Genomic DNA, 16811 nt, shown 5'->3' on the forward strand with positions numbered 1-16811 from the left:
CAGACTGGCCTGCTATCCTGTTAACACAGGAGAAAAAGCCGTATATTAGCCACCAGAGCGAGGCCTGTGGTCCTGCATTTTTCAGGTCACTTTGGCAGACCCGGGGACCACGGCCAGGCTGCGATCATCGGTACTGTGAGAAGACGCTTTGCTCAGACGCAGTACGAGTCACCTGGGATGAACTCGACAGCGTAGACGGAACAGAACGGACGCGTTCCTTCCCAAATGCAGCTTCCCAAAGCTGAGGGGGAACGGGAGACCTAAACGGCTCCGTGTCTATTAAATACACGGAATGCGTCACCACAACCCGTTCCAGGGAGAAAAGCGCGGACCCAGATGGCTTCCCTGGTGGAATCTACCAGACGCTTCAGGAAGAAACGATGGCACGCTCTCTTGGAAAGCAGGCCCCCCCCCCCCCCCCCCCACACTTCCCAGGTTGTTGTACATGACTGAAACAATGAAACAAAGCCTGATGAGGCTATCACAGAAAGGAACAAAAGAGACCAGTACCCCCAGGAGCAAAGACCCAGAGACCTTTAGCAAAACACCCGTCAGTTTGATTCTGGCAATGACAACGCCTGGTTTCTCTCAGGAACGCGGGGGTGGTTTAACATTTGAAAATCAACGGACACGGTTCCCTACAGTAACAGCGTAAAGCAGCAGCTGTGAGAAAAGCACACGACATAGACTGACACTGGCTCGTGGCAGTGGGGGGACGTCCTCGGGGGACAGCGTCTGAGACCGGGCCGCCGGTCCTTGCTCGAGAGGGACGGGAGCCTTCACACCCAGCTAGCGTGTCTTCTCGCCGCCGCTCTCAGCGTCACGTTGGAAGTCTTGGTGTAGGAAGACGGGAGAAAGAAAAGGCATGAAGACTGGAAGAAAAGAAAGGAAGGTGTTGTTCACACCCCTTGATTCAACAGGCTGAAAACCCAGTGGAATCTAAAAACAGCTAGCAAAATGAACACGTGAACTCAGTGAGGACGCGGGAAGCAAGGTCCGTGCGAAGCCCAAGTCGTATTCCGTGTACTAGGAAGAGACCGTTAGAAAAGCAAGTTGTGAAAATACCGTCTACAGCTGCATCAAGCAAACCTCCACTACGTGGTCACAAACCCGATGGAAGATGCCTAAGACGTGTGTGTGGCAGGTGCAGGGTGTCAGTGGCGGGTGACGTGCACTTGGACCCGCGCTCACATCTCGGAAGACTGCTTCACCCGAGTGTGTGTGCAGATTCAGGGCATTTCCTGTCAAAGTCCCACTGGGCTTTCTGGAGAGGTTAACATGCTGATTGTAAGTTTTATATGTAAATAAAGAGAATCTTGAAAAAGAAAAACAAAGCTGGGACACCTGCTTCCTGATTTTACAGCTTAATTTAAAACTGAAGCGTGGTATCGTCTAAGCTAGAAAAGTGGACCCAGTGAAGAGGGTCCAGAAATGGACCACATCTCTCCTGTTCGGCTATATTCAGCCCGGGTACGGAGTCAAGTCAATGGAAACAGGAAAGCCCCTCTTTACAAAAGGTGCTGAAGTCACGGGAGATCTGCAGAGGAATGAAAATGAGCTTGGACAGGATTTCGTTTGCACCAGACCCTACTTTGAGGTGGACCACGGACCTAAATTTAAGAGCGACACTGGCAAGTTCCTAGAAGGGCACACGGAGGAGTACCTCTAGGGAACGTGCCCGCACAGGTGCAGTCGACCGATTTCCAACCCAGTCACTCCCTGGGGCAACCACAGAATTTGTTTTGCAAACATAAAAGCCAGGAAAACAAAGCTTTCCGAAGATAACACAGTTATCTTGGGGAAGGCATAGACTGCTCCGATGGCACAAAAAAACAGTAACCATAAAAAAAACTTTTTTGCTAAATGTACTTGACGGATATGAAAAATCTCCATCGGCAAAACCACACGAAGAAAACGAACAGGTAAGCTACAGACTAGGAAACGTATCTGCAGCGTGTACAGGCCCAAGCAACAATTAACCCACAGAATACGCAAACCAAGGGAGAAACGCAGGCACGCGGCTCGATCACACTGGGAGGAAGCAGATCTGAGAACGGCCGGGAGCCCGGGAAGCGGGGCCCAGAGCGCCCCCCGCACTGCCCGCTCCTTCGGGTCAGGGATGCAGCCTCGTGGCACAGCCGTTAGCAGGTCCCACCCGGCGAGACGCGCACCTGCCCCCGCGAGCCAGCCTTCCTCTCCTGCGCCGTGTCGGGACCGGGGACGACCTGCGTCCACACGGAGGCCGCACACGCCCGCACGCCGCAGGTCAGCCCTGTTCAGAACGGCCAGACCCGGGAACAACCCAGGGTCCGTCAACAGGGGTCAACGGCAGCGCGCTCCTAAGAGGGGCCACGCTCCGCCGTAAAAGGGAGCCCGCTCCAAAGGCGGCAACACGGACAAACCCCACAATGCGCGGAGCACAGCCTGGTAAGTCCGCGGGGGTGAGATCCCGGGGAGGCCGAGCCGGCGCTGGCCGCCGTTCCGTCCAGGCGGGCGGGGCCCGGACCGGCTTGGAAAGGGGTCACAGAGAACGTTCTCCGGGATGGACATCCACTTGCTATTTGGGGTGGGGGTACCTCATTGTGTGCAATCGTCAGAACACGCTGAACTTGAGACTTCGGATGTGTTTCGTTCCATGTAAGTCGTAGCTTCCACCCTCTGACTTGAGGGTATCATGGGGTATTACACACGGCCCCTGCGGCGAGATGCGGCCCCGATACACTCCGCACACCCGGGGACGATGAGCGAGTCCAGCGTAACCGCGCAGCCACCCCCGGCCCTGGGGGACCCCTGCTGCAGAGAGCGAGGGCGGCCCCCAGACTCGTCCACGGAAGCCACGTGTGGGGCGCGGGGTCGGGAGTAAGCAGGGGCCGCTCTCCACGTCCAGACCTGTGCGCGGCCGTGACACTCGCTGGCAGGGGGACAGTAGCTTCCCGTGAGCATGCGGAGCACACGTGTCTGGATCTCCTCCGGAGCCGAGCGGCCTGCCGCCTCCGTGTCCCAACAGCACCTGGGCCTCTTCCTCCGGAGGCTCCGTCACTTCTGTGGGAGGGAACGTTCTCGGCTCTCGGCGAGGAGGCCACAACTGGGTAGCTCCTCCATTTGCATTTGGATTGCTTCTCTCCTCCCCCTCCCCCCCCCACCCCCCACCAGGCCCAGTGGCTGCCCTGAGGGAACAAACCGGAATCATCCAGACCTCCAAGTGAGGTGGGGGGAGGTTGGAGCAGGGAGCTTCTGAGCTGGGGGAGGACAGAGACTTTGAAGTCTGGCCCTCCTTGGAGTCAGAGGCCTCCAGTAAGACTGCGTCAGTTGTAATTAAATGGGGTGCAGCGCACCGCCCCATGACGGCCGAGCCCAGGCCCATGTCGCCAGTTCGTCTACACTGCGCCCTGGGATCCCCGCTCAGAAAGGAGAGCAGTTATTCCCACCTGCTCCAGCGAATTAATGCGGGCGGAAGAAGGGGTTTTCCCGCGAGGCTGCACTGTCCTTCCCAAGAGCGCCTAGGGGGCCAGACCTCAGACTCCGGCTCAAGAGGCACCGCGGGGGTTTCTGGAAAGTGCTTTCTGCGGTATTCTGACCTCTGGTCCCAGCTTCAGCCCCAGCTCGTGGCCCTGAGCTTGGCCCCTCGGCCCCCCTCTGCCTCCATCTCCAGACGCTCGCCTCCAAACGACCCGGGGCCTAACGGGCATCGAGTCCTACAGCTCACGGGGCCCGTGGTGTTCCCTTGCGTCCTGTGCAGCCCGTCACACAGCCTGCCACAGGAGGACCCCACACGGAGGCCCGGCCGTTCTCCAAGACCTCTCGGGCCCAGGGGGCAGGGCAGAGGGAAAGCAGGGTTAGTCCCCCACCCCCGGGTTTCAGGCCAGCGCCAGCTCACTGGATTCAGCGGGTGGTCTCTGTGTAACTGTCCCTTGGTCTTGGAGGGTGCTGGCGGGGCCCTGCGGGCGTGGAGACGGGGCAGTCCCGAGAGGCCCCGCCGTGTGACTGAGCCCCCAGCACCACGTAGGGGGCACAGGACTGTGAACCCCAAACGCACCTGAGACACAGAGATACCCCCACCTCGCCTGCTGAGGGTCACACGGGGTCCTGCGGGCCCAGCTCCGCCCCCAGAGGAGAAGGGTGGCGGGAAGCCCGAGTGGCATCCCAGACCGCCAGGCTGCTCTCGGGAGGGGCAGTGCCTCCTCCCGAACCCGCAACCTCGTTAGTATGGGTGGCCCCAGGGTCACCGAGGCCTCTCCCGAGGGAAGGAGCCGGCGTGGCCCCTGCGTGTGCAGGTGGAGGCAGTGGCCCGTCGGTGAGAGAGTGGGGTGCCGTGTGCGCACAGGATGAGGCTGCCGCAGAGGGCTCCCCGGGGGTGGGCGCCCCCTGGAGGAGGCGGCCCACTGCCCGGGTGCGGCCCAGGCCCCGGAGCCCCTCCTGGCCCTCGGGTAGGAGTGAAGTTCGCAGCATGGAGAAGCCCATGTCCTTCCTGTGGGAAGGCCTTGCACCTGGCCTCTCCAGACAGGGGGTTCAGAAGCACGTTCTCAGGCCTTTGACCGTCCGGAGAGGCCCATCTGCATCCCGGGTGCCTCCCTTCGTGCCTCTGCCTCCTCCTGACTCCGGAGAGCGAGCCCGGAATGTTCTTGTGCCTTGCACTCTGCCTTCCCTGGAGAGCAAGGGTGGACGGCTGTGGGTCACTCGGCTCTCTTTGGATCTGGCCTGGCACTAGCTTGTCTGAGCCTTTTTTTTTTCCCCAGAATTAATTTGGGGCTGAAAAAGGCTGACAGAAGTCTTTGTTCCTTTGACGCGCACTCAGGAAGGAAAAAATCCGTGGAAAATCTGACATCTGCACTATAGGGAGAAGTCAGCGGATGAGGAGGAATATAATTATTCTCTGCTCCCGGAAGAATGTTTCAGATTTTTAAGTGTCTCGTATCAACTTAGAATTTGAATGACATTTTAATTATTTTGTTTTTTTCTTCTTTGCCTGGTTTGAATCTCCAAAGAGACCCGCTCTTGGATTCCAAGGGGTGCGGGGAGCAGAGCTGTGCTCACGGGGCTGTCGCGTGACGGCGGCTGCTCTCCTGCCCCGCGAGCAGGCACGCGATCACCGGGAGCTCGTGGCCGTCCGCGTCGCCGGGACAGGCTCGCTCGGGTCTGGCCAGCAGGCACGCGGCACTTCTCAGAACTCGGTTTTCCTGTGAACGCAAATGTGCCACAGAGCTCTGCCCAGGGGGTGTGTCTCTGGCATTTGTGTGACCTAAGCAAACCTAGTTTCCAGAAAGATGGAGACTCCAGTCTTCAAACAGCACACCCGGGTGCCTAGAGCTCATCTCCACGTGGGTGGAAGGTGCCGCCGAGAGGCTGGGTTGCCAGGGTGGCCGAGGGCTGGGTGTGTGCGCGACCCCCCGCCCCCAGCCCAGCACCCCATCAGAGACGGCAGTGGGTCGGGGCTTAGGACAGCAGAGCGCTAGGAGCCCTTGGGGACAGATGTGCAAGCTGACCATCTGTAAACCGAGCCTGCGTGCACGGCAGGAGCAATGCTAACTCGGTCTGTCAGGAAGCCTGAAGGGCCACCCCGTGTCGCTGGGACTCCCGTGTCGCCTCTCATCCCTGCTCCTTTGGGTGTTACCGTGTCCTTGCCGCCCGCCAGCCCGAGGTCTCGGCTGCTCCCCATGCCGCACCCATCCTGTGGGCTCCATGTTCCAGACACATCCCAGCCTGGATGGTCCTTCTGCCTGGACAGCCGCGGAGGCCCCTCGTCACCGATCTCGTGTCCCTCTCTGGCCCACTCCGTCCCCACCCGAACCTGACTGACCCCAAGGCCAAGGGGACCCTGGGAGTTCCCGAACACAGCCTTTCCCAGTCTGCTCTGCTCCAGACCTGCCGGCCCGGGTTCCCTCACACCGCTGCCTGGCATTTCTGCCCCTCACACCTCCTGCGGCTTGTCCCGGCCTCTCCAGGGCCGCCCACCTTCCTGCTCCAGGGCCCGGGTTCTCTTCTCAGCACCCTCCACGTGCCTGCCCCACCGCAGCCAGACAAGGCCTCTTCTGCGCCAGGCTTGACCTGTTGAGATCTATGTGCTGACTACGCGGGTGGGAAGGCAGGCGGGCGGGTGGAAGGGAGGTAGGCGGGAGGGTGAAGCTGGTAGGACTCGGCCCAGAACTGTTGCAGCTGTAAAAACCACGGTCACGAGGGAAAGCGGAGCCGCAACCCACGCCCGCTTTCTGTCGGTGCGGCTTCTCACCTTCTAACGGAGCTGTTATGTAAGAGACGTCGCAGCAGAATCTCTGGGACCCAAGCGGGGTCTCCAGGGCCGGCAGCGGACAGCCCCCTCCTAGGAAGGGTCCGCAGGGAGCTGCGAGTTCCCAAGAGAAAGCAGGGCTGGAGGCATCCGACCGACAGACGAGCTGCTGTGGTCCCCGAGGCTGCAGACGGGCGGCCCTCCCTGCACGGCCTCTCCCCTGCGTGCCCGGCAGCTGAGCCGCTCCCTGGGCACGCTTCAGACCTGCTGTTCGTGGGGGCGGTGGAGATGTCCCCTCCTGCCCAGCTTCCTCTGCGTCCTTAGAAGCGTATGCAGATCCAGGGCCTGTGGCTTTTCCAACCCGCCCGTTTTTAAAGCCTCCCAACCGCATTCCTGCAGTCATGCTCAGAAAACCTGTTTTCAGGGTGCCTGGCCGGCTCAGTTGGAGGAGCCTGGGACTTTTGATCTCTGGGTTGGAGTTCAAGCCCCATGTTGGGTGTAGAGATTACTTAAAAAATAAAAAATCTAAAGCAAAGGAGAGCTGAGTCTTGCAGGAAGCACAGAAGGAACTGCCTTTGTAGGAGGAAGCTGGTGTTTTCTACACGTAACACGGGACTTAGTCACAGAAAAGCCCCAAGCGAGCCTTTCGTACGGCTTCGTTCATGTCTTCTCTGGTCCGTGGTTCAGGTGTGAGGGAAGTTCTGTCCCTCAAAGCTTCCTTTGGGCGGCCCCACCGTGGCGGGTTTGCGTGTCCTCGGGGGCGGCTCACGTCCTTCTGTCTTGTCTTGGCAGGGCCTCATCAAGATCCGGGGGGACCGGTGCTGGCGGGAGCTCACTTGCATGGACTTCCACTATGAGGTGAGCCCCACACAGGGGACCTGCCCGCCACGCCACACGTGCGGCTCTTGGAGGCCACGGCTCGGCTCACGGGCTGCCCCCTCCTGCTTTTTTTCTCGGGAGGGGTGGGGGGTGATGGGTAGATCACGAGGTGGCTTGCAGTGCCCCAGCACGTGGGGAGGGCTCCGTCCTGGAGGACGGGGCTCCCGGTGCGCGTGGCTGCGGGCCCGGCGCTCCCTTGGGCACCGGTCCCTCCACCGCTGTCCACGGTCCTGCCTGGGCACCCTCTCCGGGCAGGTGGGCTGGCCCCGCGCACCCCCAGGCTGGGAGGTGCTCCACTGTGCGCCCTGCCCCCCAGCCGTGGCAGACGGACGTGGGGGCAGGCCCCAGTCCCACTGTGCCCACGTTTCCAAGGCTCCCGCACCCCGTCCCCCACCCCTCCCTGGAACCCCGCCCGGGTCCAAGCCCTTCTGGACCTTCGTGTCCCTGCTGACTGCTCACGTTTGTGGGGGGCAGGGACCACGTTGCCCCGTGAATGAATGAGCCTGAGAGCATTTGGTGTGTGTGCACAGAGAAGGCCTCCCGGGTGCCACGTCCCTCTTGGTGACACTCCTGGCGCACGCCTGTCGGGACGTTTCCTTCCACGTTTCTCGCTCCCGGCTTGCGGCTCCAGTACGGGAAAGGCAACGTGCTCTGCGCTTCTTACGAGGCGCCTACTTGCAGCCCTCCGCCCCTTGGGGGTTTTCAGTCGTGACGTGTTGAGTAGATGCCGACTCTGAGTCCCAGGCACGTTCGGCTTCGCGTCCTCTGTCAACCAGCCTGGGGCAGGGACATCCCCACGTGTGCCGCATTTCATGGGGGTAGGAGACTGTCCTCGGGGCACACGCGCCACAGACTCCCCTCCCCTCCTGCCCACGGGCCACGGGTCCATCCCTGGGTCCTGCAGCCACCCTTGCCACACAGTTCCAGACAGTAAATGTTCCTGGCTCTGAGGAGGGAGGCGGCATGGGGCCCCTTGGGCTGAGCCAGGACCCCTGGGGCCTCCCAGCCAGTCCGGCCGCGTCCCCGCAACTGCCCGCTGTGTGCAGAGGAAGGGAGTCAGAGCAGGAGGAACAGGTGGCATGTGCCAGAGTCCCCGCGTGGCACCACCTGCCGTCGCGTGCCTGCAGGTCTTGACCAGAGTGGAGGCGGGACCCGGGACTCCAGTCTCTATGTCAGCAGGAGCCTCAGCCAGCAGGGAGGGGCCGGACGAGCCTGCACGCGGGGTGGGCGAGGTGTCAGAAGGGCTGGAGGCAGGTGCAGGGAGGCAGAGTTCCTGCATCTCTCCAGCCCTGCAAGGGATCTGGGCAGACGGGGGCCGTGTGACCCACGTCTTGAGGAGGGGGCCGGCCAGCCGTGATGTCGGTGTGAGGCCAAGGCCGCTGGGAGTCCATCTTCTAGGACAGGCCAAGTCTTGGCTCAGCGATCATAGTGGAATCCAGGGTGTAAGGGAGCGGCTGCCCTGGGGCCCTGGTTGCAGTGCCGCCGTCGCAGACCAGGAGCCTGTGCCCCCAGGTCAGGTCTCTTGCAGGGACAGAAGCACCCCGACTGTCTAGGAGAAGCTTTTGCCTAGTGGATCATGTTCCCCCACGCTCTGGAAGCTAGGTGGAGCGAGGGCACCCGACACAGGTCAGGAGTGGGGGGGCTGGGACCCCTCGTGCTATTTGCCGCCCGTAGAGCCCCGTCAGGTTGTCTGTGTGCCTGGAGCAAGGATGGGGGCCACACGGCCTGTCCTCGGTGACCTGGACTCCCCAGTCGGTGGCAGGTGGCAGTGGGATGAGAGAGGGCAGCTCGTTCACGGTCACGGCACTGCTGGCGGGAGGCTCACAGGAGGGACCCTCAGGGGACAGCCAGGGAACCGGCAGGGGTGGGGGGACAGGCACACAGGTGAAAGGGAGGGAGGGGCTTCCGGCTAAGACAAGAACCTGGAGTGCCATCAGCATGGGGGCTGAGCCTCTGCCTCCCCAGACCGGGCAGTGAGCCGGAGGCCAGCGGGGGGGGCGGGTCGGCAAACCTCCTGCCAGCCCCAAGCGCCGACAGGAGAGGCCCGCGGTGTCCCGTCTACGTCCTCCCGTGACCTGGGCGCAGCTCCTGGTGGACTCAGAGCACAGGAGGGCCCAGGCAGGGCCCCTGCATGTGTGTCATCAGCCTCGGTAGAGTAAAGAGCAGGTGACCTCCATGGACGCTTCCAGGATTAGCCACGGTCCCTGCGGGTCTCAAGGTGGCCCTGAGCAGCCACAGCAAAGCCAGCCGTCCCTCAGAAGGTGCCAGGAGCCCTGGCCCCCGCGCTCACGGGCTCTTACACGGTGAAACCGTCCACGAGAAAGGCCCCGGGATGGCCTCCCTGCCAGGCGCTCAGTGAGGGAGGAAAGGAAAATGCTGTCTATCTGCCGACACCTCTGTTCCCTGTCAGGGTGGCCGCGAGGTATGGTGGCACCCCACGCGGAGCAGCACGACTTCAGGTAGTGGCCCCCCGTGACCTCTCTGCCCAGAACAAACGAGTCGGGATCTGAACTCGTAACCTTTACGATGTTTTAGTTCCCGGACGTACCCTGGACGTGCGCACGCCTGAGCGGGCCCCTGCCCGCAGCTGCGGGGACGGGCGTGCGGTGTGGTCTCTGAGCAGCCACACGGGCTCCCGCCTCGCTGGCCACCCGCCAGGTTCCACTTGCAGCGCTTCTGGGGTCGGGTCTGTGCCCCACCTCAGGCCGCGGGAGGCAGTTGGTAGATGCCGGCACCGGTTTCATTCTAAAGTCCTTCATGCAGAGGTGACTTTCCGCCTGGGACACAAATCACGTTCGGCTCCCGCGACTATGAGGTCCTGCGGTCCCTGGCGCGTCCGAGGGGCCTGTCACGTCCACTGTGCTTCTAGGCGCGACTTCCACGCCTGGGCGGAACGGCTGGCTTGAGGGCATCTGCGGGGTCCGCCTCAGAGCCTCGATGCCTGAGCAGACCCTTCAGGAGGCGTGTCCGTGCCACGCCGGGGCCCCCCGGCCTCTACCCCTCCGAGTGCGCGTGAGGCCGTCCACACGAGCACTGTCTCGTCGGTGTTCGCTCCCGGGGCCCCGAGCACCAGCCCAGCCCAGCCCAGCGGCGACTGCCTTCCCGCTGCTCCCTGGGCCTAAGCCAGCTTTTTTTTGTTTGTTTGTTTGTTTGTTTTTGAGCGAAGGAGAGAGACAGAGTGTGAGTGGGGGAGGGGCAGAGAGAGAGGGAGACACAAAATCCCCAGCAGGCTCCAGGCTCCGAGCTGTCAGCACAGAGCCCGACGTGGGGCTCAAACTCACAGACCGTGAGATCATGACAAGCTGAAGTCGGACACTTAACCGACTGAGCCACCCAGGAGACTTTTTTTTAATTTTTTTTTTTTTTAAATGTTTATTTACGGTCATTCTTGGCACTCGGCCTCCTGGGTCCACTCCAGGTGCTCCTTCCCGGGTGCCAGTGATCTCGGCCATGCCAGGATGCTCTCAGGGGTGACTGAGGCAGGCTGGGCCCCAGGGATGGACAGCCTCCGGCCCCTCCCAGGCAGCCACGCGTCGTCCCGGGGCTGGGCGGTGTCATGGGGGGGGCTGCTCACTAAACCCTGGGCATCGTGTCCTCCCTCCCTGGGCGAGCTTCGGTCATCTGCGCGTGTGAATGCCGGCCCGCCGAGCGGTGACCAGCGTCTTTCACGGCCCACACGCCCTTTCTGGCTGTGCCCGTCGGCCTTGGGTACAGCCGAGGGCACAGCTGGGGCCGCTCTACCAACGCCCCCAACAAGCACAGCAGGACCTTCCTCCTGCATCGCACACCGGCCCCAGCATAGACTTCTGTTTGGGTCTCGGGCCAGTGGGTCCTGTCTATAACTGCCACCTGGGGACCTGGGTTACCAGCTGTTCATACCATAATTTGATGGGGGTCACCAAACGCCCTTAAATACAGGGGTCTGTAAATCTGGAAGGAACCAGACTCAAGACTGACATTACTGTGAAAGCTACAAATGTTCACATGATGCAAGTAGGGGCTGAGTTAGCTCCCGTGGGTTGGGAGTCGAGGCTTTGTCCCCCGGCAGCTTTCCTGATTTCATAGGAAGGAAGTGTATTTTGTGGGTACTGGGGACAGGAGGGGAACACCGCCTGGCTGGGTGCTTGTGGTGGCCCACGCCCTGGGGTCACCCAAAGGGCGAGCTCTGCCAGACCAAGTCCGTGAGAGGCAGGGGTGCGGCCTTAGGGTCAGCGAAGGTCATTGCTACACCTTCTTCGTACAGACCCATGCCGCGTGCCCTCGGGGCTGCTTCTGACCCGTGTGTGCCTCGAGGCTTGACCCTGTCTTCCCAAGTTGAAGCTGGTAACAACCCCAAGGTTTTCATCAGATCAGTGACACGCATACTGGAGTGTCAACTCTATGAGGCCAGTTAGTGTAACCGAGTTCCCGCGTAGGTGAGAACTTTGCAAGTGTCCTTGTTATGGTCAGAGATCGTATATTATGTGATTTGAATCTCTTCAAATGTATTCAGACTTGTTTTGTGGCCCAGAATACGGTCTTCGTGAATGTTCCGTATGAGCCTAAAGCAGGAGTGTCTGTCCCGTATTCGCTGAGTGCTCGTGAAATCCAGCTGGATAGTAGGGGTTTCGTCTCCTGTGTCCCCGTGTTTTGTCTGTCTACTCGTCCCGTCAAGTCTTGAGAGAGGAGCTGAACCGTGAAACCACAATCGTGGACTTGCGGATATGTGGGCCGGAAGAAATGACCCTCCCTCGTAGGCGGGTCCGATGCTCCCCCGGCCAGCGGCATTCGCGTGGCCTACGTCTTCCACGCTGTGATTGTCAGCCCACGTGCGTCCTCGCGTGAGAAGTGTGTGGCGTTGGGCCCTGTTGCATCACCTGGTCAGACTGCCTTCCGGTTGTGTGTTCGTCACCGTCCCCGAGCACGGCGGTCTCGTGGCTGCTGCTGGTTTGCTGTTCCGCCCAGCTGTCCTTTCCATCTTCTTGTGTCTTTTTCCACTTCTTCTGGATTTCTCGGATGTTTCTTACAACCCCTTTCCAGCTCTTTTCTCAGCTCGTTAGCTACAACTGTTTTGTTTCCGTTTCCGTGGTAATTGGAGGGCTTGCCGTGGGAGTCTGTCGTACGTCGCAGCTAGGACCGGGACAGTGACGCGCTCGCTCTCTCCCCGAGCCTCCCGCTGCTGCTGTCGCACGCGTCCTGTTATAGGAGCCACAGGCCACGTCGTTACTGTTCTTGTCCAGTCAAATCGGCCTTTAGAGATCGCACGTTATATCGGAAAGACAGCCTCGTGTGGCTGTCCGAGCCCTCAGCATCTCCAGGGCTCCCCTCCGATCACCACCTGCTTTCCCTCCACCGGGCGGCCGCCCCTCTCACCCCGTGGTGCGGCTTTGCTGCCGCGGGGCTCTTGATCCGAAGACCTGTCTCCCCCTTGTCGGTGAAAGACGTTTCCGACAGACGGTCCTTGAGGGACGTGGCTCCAGTGCCCTCTTGCTGGGACCCGGGCTCGGGCGGGATGAGAGCCCCCAGTTCTTGCGGAGCCGCCACAGCCACCCCCGGTGTCTCGTGCTCTTCTACCCGGCGCCAGGATGGTCCCGGACCCGTGTGCGCAGCTCGCTTTGTTTCCTTCTCCGCGCCCGTCATCGGGGCGGGAAGCGGAGGCGGCCTCAGGGGGTCTGAGCTCCCAAGATGAGCACACACGTGGCACCCGTGTCCGCCTTGGCGTCACCAGGGACGGAGCCTTCAGGCCTGACGTCGGGGCCCGCAGCAGGCCAGCCGCCAGCTGTGTGAGAGAACACGGTACATCTCCCGGTGTCACCGAGACCCTCTCCTGACAGGAACGAGCGACGTCCACTCCCTGCCACCAGGGAGACGCCTCCGTGTCCCCAGGGGACACACCTCCACCCCACAAACAGATGCAAAGTTGAGACCGCGGGGCGGACACCTCACCTCCCGGGCTCCGCGAGCCGCGCGCGTCCCGGGTTGGCAGTGATGGTGCGACCGGGGTTTTCTATTGAACCAGAGTACGTGCAGCTCGAGGGTTTTCCAAAACTTGTTCTTGAGACAAGGATTACACACGTTCCTCTTCTCATTAAAACCTCACGCACATAATTCGTAGCCCCTAAAATGGGAAAAGGGCTAAAAAGCCGTTTCTGTCCTCACGCTTCTCACTGAGGGCCTGGAGAGGGGGGCGTTGGAACCGACGGGAAGGAACGTTGCTTTCCCCAAATCCTGAAACTGTTTCCATCACCCTTCGTGTTGTCCTCACGTTTTTCCTTTTTAAAAGTGTCTTTTTGGGGGGCACCTGGGTGGCTCAGTCGGTTGGACGTCCGACTCCGGCTCAGGTCAGGACCTCACAGTTCGTGGGTTCGAGCCCCGCATCAGGCTCTGTGCTGACAGCTCGGAGCCCGGAGCTGCTTCGGATTCTGCGTCTCCCTCTCTCTCCGCCCCTCTGCCACGTGCACTCTCATTCTCTCAAAAATAAATATACATTAAAAAAAATTTATCTTTTTAAGGGACCCAGCTATAAAATGACCCACGGGTCCCCCGGCTGGCCATCCCCCAGCCTGCAAGCTGGGCCGAACTCCGGACACTCGGCCACGATTCTCTAATGAGCTGCGGCCGCGGTGGTGAGCACAACAGGCCCTCCTGCCACTACTTTATGGGGTGCGACGTTCCAGCCACCTCCAGGGTTTACAACCGGATTTTATGACATGGTGGTCTTTTCCAGCATCAGTGCAAACAAAAATAAAACTCTGTCTCCGCCTTGCAGAAGGGAGACCTCGGGACCCTCCCAGCCCCTAGGCCCAGACACAGCCAACCACGGGAGGAGCGTGAGCCTTTGGCCGGAGGTGTGGGGCCTTGGGAAACGGAGCCATCCTCTCAAGGACTTGTCGTGGGAGGTGTCGGACACCCGTCACAGTACTTGTTCTCATTTCTGTGTGGCAGAGAAGCCAGGTGGAGGGCACGGGGCCCACTCTGGGGCTCACACCTGCAGACTTGGGGCCCCGTCCCCCCGGCGACCCGCTGCCCCCTGCCGCGCCAAACGGCAGATGATTCTACTGAGCATGTGTCTCTGCTTCACGATAAGTAAGGTCACAGAAACTCGAAGGAACGGGAATTTGCAACAGCTGTCCAAGTTTATTACAAATTTAGGTCACAACCTTCTCAAAACCCCAACAGGGTCACTGACCACTGTCCTGTCGAGGCTCCCGCTACCGCGGGCATGACCCAGAGGTGGCGTCGGTGGGCTGCCAGCTGGGGAGGCCCCGAGCTCAGCCCTCCCGAGAAGACGCGTCTTGCCTGACCTCTGCTGAGAACACGCGATTACTCACAAAACCCCAGGAAAACAGTCCCTTGTCCCAGAGATGCGGTTCCCAGAAATCTGCCCCAACCAGAGATGAACACGAAGTTCAAGAAATGAAAAGTGGCAAAGGACGTGGCGCCCCCGAGTGGGGGCAGCCCCGCCCTGGGCGCCCCCTGCCAGGAACACAATGAGCCTGCCTTGGGCGGCGGAAGGTGGCCTGGCCGCTGCAGGGCCTGGAGGCGGGGCCTTGGGGGGCTGGCCAGCCTCACCCCCGACCCAGACAGTTTGTTTCTGCCGGGAAAACACTTCAGCGACCACCGCCCGCGCCTCGGGCTCACTCCTACCTGCACGTTGAGGGAAGGAACAGATGAGACGCTCAGCGCCTCTCCCTGCAGCGTGACTCCGTGAGGAGCTTGGCCTCTCTCCCCCAACTCCCCAGGAGCAGGGGGTCCCAGAAGGCGGACAGCTGTCGCCGGGACCTCCGCAGATCGCAGGAGGGCCCACACCTCCGGAGAAGCAGATGTGACCCCCTGGTGCGGTGACTTCCGAAGGACTGACCTCTCTGAAGGCCAAGTAGAAACACGTCTCCGTGTCCTGTCGCCAGCCGGAGGCCGTGAGCGAGGCTTGTCTGGAAGGGCCCAGCAGAAGAGACTTCCTTGTGCTTGTTGCTCAGTGCTGGACGGTCCACTGTGAAGGACAAGGGGCCGGGGGCGGCCTGTCCGCGGGACCCCGTGGGCCGTAAACCCCAGATGATCGTGAAGAGGAAGGCGCATCCTGGGCACGCGTGCTGTACTGGCTCAGGGGCCCAGGTAGCCCCACCCACACGCCTGCCACCGCGTGTCCGGGCCACGGAGGGTCCGAGTCGGCCGCACCCGGGGTTGAGGACCGGGGGACCTGGAGAGAGCAAACAAGGCCCCAAGGCCGTGCGGGCAGGTGCGCCCTTCTTGTTCACAGGTGGGAACACGTGTCACGTGCTGAGAGCCCCTGGGACGGACGGGGAGAGGCCCGCGGGGCGCTGCCCTGGGCTGCAGACGTCTGCTCGGAACATGTGTAAACGCAGAGCTGTGAGCTAGACGGGCGTGGACGGAGCCACACTGGGTTTTTCCGCTGGGCCCACCAAAGGGCCCAGAGCCCGTGACACGCGTGCCCAGGCCGGGCTCCCGTCGAAGGGAACGTACCTGAACCAGAGGCGGCAGCGTCTTCAGGGCCAGAAGATAAGGAGCGTCTCTGCGGTAAGTGATGGCGAAGGACCCGCGTGCCCGCGCAGCACAGGCAGCTGGGCCGGAGGGACAGGTGTCCCTTGCAGTGGAACACCAACTGACCAGTGAGGAGGAACGGCGGACCCAGAAGTCACGGCTCAGAGGCCAAGAGAGCCACGGATTCTGGCAAGAACCCACAAAGGATGCTGGAATGCAGGCGGGGGTGGGGAACTCCACGGCCCCAAAGTGCTGGGCACGGCCCGGCCGACACCCCCTAACCGGGTCCAGGTGGAAACGGCCATGCTAAGGCACATGGTCCCCTCAGCCCCCCGGGGACAGGCCCGTCCCCTCCTCGGCCTCCTGCCCAAAGTGCAAGCCCCACATCTACCGTGAGGGACACCCTGCAGATGAGCTAGTCTGTGTCCTAAGATTCACACGAGGGTCTAGAGAGTCTGGGGGGCTGGGTCGCCTTTTGTTAAACACATCCTGCCGGGCAACAGGAGGAACCAGAGTCAACCGTCCCTGGTTGTGACTCACGCTCAAGTACTGAGGGGCCAAGCACAGGAGGTGGGGGAAGAGTGCCGTTCAGGGAGTCTCTTTCCTATTCTACCGACTTTTCTCTGAGTCAGAAAGTGTGTCCAATGGAAAGCAAGAAAAGTGTTCCCAGATGGGACGGTGGCCCTTCCCCGGCAGTTGTCCGGCCAGGAGCTGCCCCCAGCCTGAGCCAGGGAGCGGGGCGGCCGAGGGCCGCTGTGTTCGCGACCCACTCCCGCAGCCTCTCGTCCGATCTCGCCACCCTGCGTGTCCAGGGCAGCATGTGGCCGGCGTCCTTGGACCAGCAATCCCCACCTCTGCCCACTCACGACAGACAGAGGGACAGGTGCTGGTGTCCACACCACATGGGTGCCACGCCAGGGCACCTCGGGGCTGGGGAGCAGGTGGGCGCGGGGTCCCGGCAGCAGCTACGGACGAATACTTCCTCCTCTGGCCTAAACCACCTGTGACGAGTAAGTCCTTTAGTGTCAGAAACATCTTCAGAGTTTCAAAGCCAGAACTGCACCAGCCCCGCCGCTCTCATCCGTCTGTCCCTTTGGCCCCAGCCTCCCCCTCTGATGGTGACGTCCTCATGTGAGGTGTGCGTGCAGGGAGTGTGAGCGCGAATCCGAGAGAGAGAGAGAGAGAGAGAGGGAGAGCGTTGGCACACGGCCTGCACATGCCCAGCGGCAGC

General features: G+C 61.4%; 1 protein-coding gene and 1 long non-coding RNA gene across 3 annotated transcripts in view; one reads left to right on the plus strand and one right to left on the minus strand.

Annotated features, from left to right (window-relative positions):
• Nucleotides 1-16811, plus strand: part of LMF1 (lipase maturation factor 1) — an 87467-nt gene that overhangs the window by 56679 nt on the left and 13977 nt on the right. For both annotated transcript variants that reach the window (XM_040459504.1, XM_040459503.1), the window contains one exon: nt 7016-7081. In XM_040459504.1, coding sequence (XP_040315438.1) covers nt 7016-7081 — 66 coding nt within the window. The remainder of the gene's footprint in view (nt 1-7015; nt 7082-16811) is intronic.
• LOC121019752 (uncharacterized) lies at nt 14199-15268 on the minus strand. Its single transcript, XR_005785766.1, has 2 exons — nt 14943-15268; nt 14199-14728 (listed from the first exon to the last, which is right to left on the minus strand). It is a non-coding gene; the product is annotated as an uncharacterized LOC121019752 (long non-coding RNA).

This window comes from Herpailurus yagouaroundi, unplaced genomic scaffold (genome assembly GCF_014898765.1).
Source record: "Herpailurus yagouaroundi ecotype Mexico unplaced genomic scaffold, PumYag 222, whole genome shotgun sequence".
NCBI classification, from domain to species: Eukaryota; Metazoa; Chordata; class Mammalia; order Carnivora; family Felidae; genus Herpailurus; species Herpailurus yagouaroundi.